Consider the following 6,683-nt stretch of genomic DNA (forward strand, 5'->3'; position numbering starts at 1 on the left):
GACAACGATTAACCCTCTACCGCCGTATGTCACTCTCCGGGAAAATAACTTTCAACTTGAGTTATACGTAAACTATTGAGTGTAGCAACTCGAGGACGTTGCACATTTTTAAGTTTACAATTTTCATCGTAAATTACGGTAACTTACTGAATTGTTAACGATGAATTACTGTTTTACTGTGAATTACTGTGTACTGTTTTGAATTGTTAACGATGAAATACTGTGAAATTTAAATATCCTTTCATTCTTCCCAATGTCAGAGCATCCAATAATCTTGTCGATTCATATCGTTTAAAAGCAATTTGGTGAATTAGAAACTTTTAAACCTATCATTGATCTGGATAATTGTTATGATACCTGAAATCAATAATCGATCTCAAAAAGTGCAAGCAATATTTTCCTTGCATCATTAAAACCTATCCTAAGCCCTCACAACAAAATATCTAAATGCGCCGAAAACGTTACTGCCCTTGGAATAACGTACGATTCTCTCCAAGTTCACATTAAACAACCTGACGCCATGGCTTACCGCTGCATCCAGTGCCTCACTGAGGCCCCCTCTCTTTACAAGATGGCTGCAGACCAGTACATCAAACTCACTGAATGCGTGAGTCTTGCGTATTTAATCCTGAAGGTTTATTTTTGGTGAAAATGAGCTCAAAACGAACTGATAATAGGCTGCAGATTGTATATTTGCTATGTTATAGTTATATTTAAAAATAATATCTAACTTTCCTACGTAGTTCATCTTCATAACGTAAAGAGTTTAAACAACTTGGAGGTAGACCACTGGTATGTGAACATTCTACCTCTACTCAAGGCAAGTCGTCTCGAAGAAAAAAAAAATCAATCCATTGGCTATTGCCGGTAAAATCTCAAGCTGTTATCCTCGTAAATCATGTTAAGAACAAGGTGAATTGTTTGACTAACCTTTCACGGCAGGACTCCAAGTCACGTAGCACGTCTTTAAACTATTTGGTTAGGTGTGAGTGCATTGCCCCTCCTGATAAAGGCGACTTGAGAAAGAATTGAGTGATTGGCCCAATTTTTGATAGATCAGTTTCTAAGCTGGATGCACGACAATCGCTGGCTCTCTAACCCGCCAGAAGCATTTTATTGCATTACACAACACAAGCCAGGTACTCATTTATCAACAGGTTAAGTGTGGCGGTGTGGTGGATCGCTATGTGGAGTGTGAGGCCAGCGTGGTGATGGTAGACATGTTGCTGCTCGACGACTCAGCCTACCGACACGCGCTGCATAACTCTGACTTCGCTACCGTGAGGCTGTCATGCTCATCGTTGCTAGGCAATCGAAGTAGAAATGAGACTATAAAGATTAGAAAAGAAAAACTTGTTGATGAAATTGAACATGAAACTAAAATTATTATTAGGTTGGAGAAAGGATGGTAGCAGAGAATTGTTGGTGAAGCCATCTAGGCTCCCGATCGATAAAATGCGAGATTGAGGATAGTTTTATGATCATATGAATGTGTCGAATGCTTGAGAAATACTGACACAGAGGGAAAGTTTTTTAATGTTTACCCATAGGAGCAGTAACCTGCTTAAAAGTATACAAGTAATGGTAGAAGTAAATTGGATATCATTCATGACCTGTATCCTATCGTTTGACCAGATTTTACTTCGATCTTTCTTTAAACGCTGGTTCTCTTCTTTTAGAACACTTTCACTCCTTATGGTCTCTCAGACCCTCTCGGTTGGTTCAATGAATTTCGAACATTTTTTTAATGTACGTAATCTGTAAAATGCGTATCTATTTAGTTTCATAATTCCAGCCTCCAAATACTGGATCCTACCTGCAGCTCTCATAACAAGTTCCTACATTTTTCGCCCTTGGAATACTGGGAGTCTTAATTCCTTATATAATGCATACCAGGATTTTATGCTGATTATAACACGTTATCAAGAAAGTCGCCTTTGATTATTTTTTTTTAGTTCTGCATGTATATAACTCAGAGAATACTTTTTACTTGATAATAATCTCCAATTAATTCAAGAGTCGTCTCTGTGACGTAGAGTGCCGGAGGCCTGCTGAAAGCCCTGGCCTGCGTGGCGCTGAGCGGTGGATACTACAACTGGGCAACCGTATGCCCACAATCACAGCCTGCGCGCTGCGACTCATACAGACAGGAGACCGTCTTCTACCTCATGTGTCTCCTCGCTGCCTCACGTACGATCTCGCAATCGCTGCTTGTTAATTTTAATTAGAACACTTAAGAAATAGGCCCATGGCCTGTTGCCGATTCTTGTACTTTTCGTGACTTGATTCACAAGGGATCCGGCCTTTGGAACCCGATATTTCCATAACTGACGATTGATTGAGATAGCTGCTGGACTTATTGCATGGTCCGTAAGTTGCTAGGCATTTCAATACTGAACATAAGGAATTTAAAAGCAAAGAAAACGCCAAGAAAATTCACCATATCGATATTGAAAACGTATCGGAGTCCAGCTCCATCATCAGTTCGACTAAACTAAAAATGAATAAAATCACTTTAAAAGTCAAAATTCAAAGACAGACATAAAACCTAAACAAGACCTAACATGTTATCGAAATAAACAGGACTAGTTATGAACAACTTAGTCCTAGGGGTACGACAAGAATATAAAATCCTAGCGATTTACTATTTCCAGATTATATGAGCTAAAGGCATTATTGAGACATGGTTTTCGTTTAAAGATATGTAGAGACTCCAAAATTCTCAAATCCGAGCAGCCAGAAGTGGAACCGAGTATCCTGAAATCACTCTCAGATACAGCCACGTCGCACTGTTCAGCATGGAGGCGCACGGAAGAATGAGGAGGCTTGGCGAGAGGCAAGTTAGAACGATAGCTCCTGCCACGGTGTTCAGAAACCCGGCGTTTTCTTTGCGTTTTCTTTGCTTTTAAATTCCTTGTGAACTTGCGATATAAGCAGACTAATGATATAAGTACTTAAATACTGAACATATGCTGCTGCAAAGCTAAGCTTCGTCTTGCCCGCTTATAACATGAATTTAATTTAATTTAACTCAATTGGAAATGTGTATCATTATGTCATAAACTGGGTGCATGAAGTTTATTCAATTTCATATTTTTGTCCAGCTTATTCTGCTCACAACGCATAGTGAATAGCTACAAATTTGGAGAACCTATCATCCAAATGGAAATTTAACTTGTTTAATCAATAATTTTTATCTCTCACCAGAGTTGTTGATACACATTCTGTTCATCTACTTCTACTGTCGCTGTCGCAACGCCATGAGGTGAGTACATGTACTTCCTAATCTTACCGTATCTACAGATACCGAATTCATTAATTATATTATGTTGATTTTTCATATATCCCCTTCTCTTAGTGAAAAGTGCTCTTAAATTATTTCAGTGGCTGAATTCACGGGTGAAGTTTTCCTTCTTTTTCGAACTTAGTCGCCCGTTAAAGAAAAGTGTTGTTAGATAATCCCAGTTTAATCGGCACAGAAATTGTACTTAGTAACCTAATTAGGTGCGTATCAGAATCACTATATTCGTCCTAAAATTCAGCCTTGATCGATCGTTTCTTTACTTGATATATCGTGACAGCCTGCTGTTCCGTCCCGTTCTATACTTTTTCTGATTCTATGAGATGAAATTTTCATTCAAATTTCCCACCCAGTTATTTATTTATGTATTTATTTTTTATTATAGTCTGAGTTTTCAAAACACTTGCATTTTTCATGTCAGATTTTCCCCTTTATTTACTTTCTTAATTGTTATATTGAAATGTCCCCCTGTGATAAACTTTTTTGAGTGTATATGCTGTATTATTTATGTGCAGCTTGCGTGATATCTTCATATTTTCTACATAAATAAGGACTGAAAATAAAATAATGTACGTCTCGGCAGCTTGAAGGATTGCAGTAGGTGTGCAGTGATCGGGCAGTTTAGCACAGCACTGCACGTGCCAGCGACAGTGTGGCAGTTGTCGCAGTGGCCGCTATACTGCGCCCTCGCTGCTCTCTACACTGCACTCACTGCTACACTCGCGCTCTCGGGTATTAAGTCGAATTTTTCAGTTACACATTAGCTTTAATAAATCTTCAACGGACTCACGGATTGTTTTCCTCATGCAACCTAATTCTAGATATCTTAGCACTTTACTTTCTCGTCCACCTTGTTTCTTAGTTTTTTTTTTTCAAGGGAACACATCTCAGTGAACGGGCAATTTTCGAAAAAAAAAGAAAGATTCAGCAATCGCAAATTAAGGCAATTCCGACATTGCATCCCTCTCTTCTCAGATCGATTTTCTGGGGAAATTTCAATATTTGATTATATTTCATCATTTTTTCAGATTGATCTTCAAAATCATTCACAGAAATTATCTAAATTACATTTGATAATCACAGAATCGAGTCTTCACTATAAGTACTTCTTAATCTTACCGTAATGAAGAAGTGTCGTACGTCGGTAAGATTTCGGTGCTGTCGTGGCAGGGCTGACCGGGCGCGGCAGAGCTGAGGCGGGCGCCGTGGTCGCCGCGTCTGCCCTCACCAGCGCCCTCGTGTCCAGCGCCGTGCTCGCCCTCGTCTGCTCGTGACGCCCTTCATACCGAGGGCGTCTCCCCTCACCTGCGCCGTGCTCGCCCTCGTCTGCTCGTGGCGCCCCTCATACCGAGGGCGTCTCCCCTCACCTGCGCCGTGCTCGCCCTCGTCTGCTCGTGGACGCCCCTCATACCGAGGGCGTCTCCCCTCACCTGCGCCGTGCTCGCCCTCGTCTGCTCGTGGCGCCCCTCATACCGAGGGCGTCTCCCCTCACCTGCGCCGTGCTCGCCCTCGTCTGCTCGTGGACGCCCCTCATACCGAGGGCGTCTCCCCTCACCTGCGCCTCGCCCTCGTCTGCTCGTGACGCCCCTCATACCGAGGGCGTCTGCCCTCACCTGCGCCGTGCTCACCCTCGTCCACTCTTGGACGCCCCTCATACCGAGGGCGTCTGCCCGCACCAGCGCCCTCGTGTCCAGCGCGGTGCTCGCCCATGGTTGGGTTGTTAAATTCATTGGTTGGATTGGTAAAATTACCTCTGAAAAAAATTCATGCATGGTTGGGTTGATGATATTACCTTTGAAAATTCATGCATGGTTGGGTTGGTGACATTACCTCTGCAACGAACCTAGCTGGAAAAAATTAGTGGCTCAAAGTTGCTCATGCACTATACGCTCCACTTTGATATCGCAGCTTCCATCCTCTTTCTCTCCTTTCCATCATCCGAATAAGATTGAGTACCAAAATATCTTGTGTAATTAATTTTATCGAATAACTAAATTCAATGACGTACATCGCGCTATTGTATATACGATGCTAGTTACTCAAAGAATGCAATGTTATCGAAGACAGGATAGTCCTTTTACAGGAATATCCGCCGGTCTGGTCTATTTCCAACCTTGTACAGCTAAAAATCTCCATGTCGGGACGATTGCCAGCCCTGCAATGGCAGCCAGGAAAGACAGAACGGATATTATTTACGTGCCACCTCGGCGGCTGCGCATAAAACGCCTCGATTTTCCTGCATAATGTGCCTCGCGCGTCGCGCTCCCTTTATGCCGTTGTAATATTCTTATTTCTGACCTCTTGAGATGTGCTTGTGTGAATTCATGATGTTTTCCTAACCTCATTTACAAAAGTGTCTCTGATCGGAACTATGGCTCATCGGTACAGTAAAATAGATGTATGTTTTGTGTCTATTGTTAGTGAAAATTTTTATGTTCACTGATCTCCTCAAATGATCGTATATGAAATCATGACATTTGGTTAGCACTCTTTACAAAAGTGTCTTTGATGGTGCTTATTCGATACGTAAATTTAGTAGGTATTTATGCGGTGTTCATCGTTTGAAAGAAAACTGATACGTATTCACAATTTTTGAAAGCGCTTTGCTACAAATTTATTCTATTATCTGCATCATCTTGAACTGTAATCTTTCATGTCATTTCAAGATTTGTATTGCAAGCTGTTACAGTATGATGAAAAATATTCAGCTTGTTCACTATAATTGTAAGCGTTACGTTTATCGTTCACATACTGACAAATCGGTATTGATTACTGGCTAGTGTGGAATTTATTCCTTTTCAATGTCGTTATTTTTTTGTACTCTATTCAAGTCTATTCCATCGAGGAAGAAACTTGCGGTCATGTTCTACTCACTATCCGGCTATTTAATCGAAATAAATGTTATTTTTTGTATACTTTAATGTTAATAAAATGTTCATGATCGGCTGTGAATGTGCTCATTTTTTTCACCGTTTTTTCTTTTCTTGTTCAGCTAAGCCATGGAACAGCTGCGAAGGCGGAAATTTTCACGACAAATGATGAGAAACTAAAAAATTGCACTGAGGCATATATTTCTGCCAAGTTCTCACTGGTGATTAGTTGCCCGTTTCTGGAGCTTCGAGCAAATTGTTTTGAGCCTAAGATAAGATCATGGTAGAGCGTTGAGAATATGAAACAACACAGAGAACAACTCGGCAACTCAAAGCAGCATCATAAAAACACGTGGTTGGCAGTAGACGAAAATGTTCCTATAATCATTGGTGGATAATGTTGATAATTGGCAGTGATGCAAATCTGCGACAGGGCTACGGGCCGGACGACTGTCACACGATCTTAACTAAATACGTTCCAGCTGATATCCAATGAACTCTCGCAGGTATTA

At 41.1% G+C, this 6,683-nt stretch overlaps 1 protein-coding gene across 1 annotated transcript; it reads left to right on the top strand.

Annotated features, from left to right (window-relative positions):
• The first annotated feature begins 265 nt into the window (after positions 1-265).
• Positions 266-4,601, top strand: LOC108681240 (protein ARV1). The gene is made up of 6 exons (XM_047883153.1): positions 266-607; positions 1,158-1,280; positions 2,037-2,190; positions 3,208-3,265; positions 3,885-4,033; positions 4,472-4,601. The coding sequence occupies exons 1-6, from the start codon at positions 521-523 to the stop codon at positions 4,573-4,575; spliced, it is 675 nt and encodes a 224-aa protein (XP_047739109.1). The 5' UTR covers positions 266-520; the 3' UTR covers positions 4,576-4,601.
• Positions 4,602-6,683: the final 2,082 nt, after the last annotated feature.

This window comes from Hyalella azteca, unplaced genomic scaffold (genome assembly GCF_000764305.2).
Source record: "Hyalella azteca isolate HAZT.00-mixed unplaced genomic scaffold, Hazt_2.0.2 contig12153, whole genome shotgun sequence".
Taxonomy (NCBI): Eukaryota; Metazoa; Arthropoda; class Malacostraca; order Amphipoda; family Hyalellidae; genus Hyalella; species Hyalella azteca.

What these genes read in the sequence shown, in the direction of transcription:
- LOC108681240 (XM_047883153.1), top strand. Translation starts at nt 521, where the DNA reads ATGGCTTACCGCTGCATCCAGTGCCTCACTGAGGCCCCCTCTCTTTAC. An exon ending in GTGTCTCCTCGCTGCCTCAC is followed by an intron (nt 2,191 to 3,207) that starts GTACGATCTCGC and finishes ATCTCTCACCAG; the next exon opens with AGTTGTTGATACACATTCTG. An exon ending in CGCTGTCGCAACGCCATGAG is followed by an intron (nt 3,266 to 3,884) that starts GTGAGTACATGT and finishes ACGTCTCGGCAG; the next exon opens with CTTGAAGGATTGCAGTAGGT.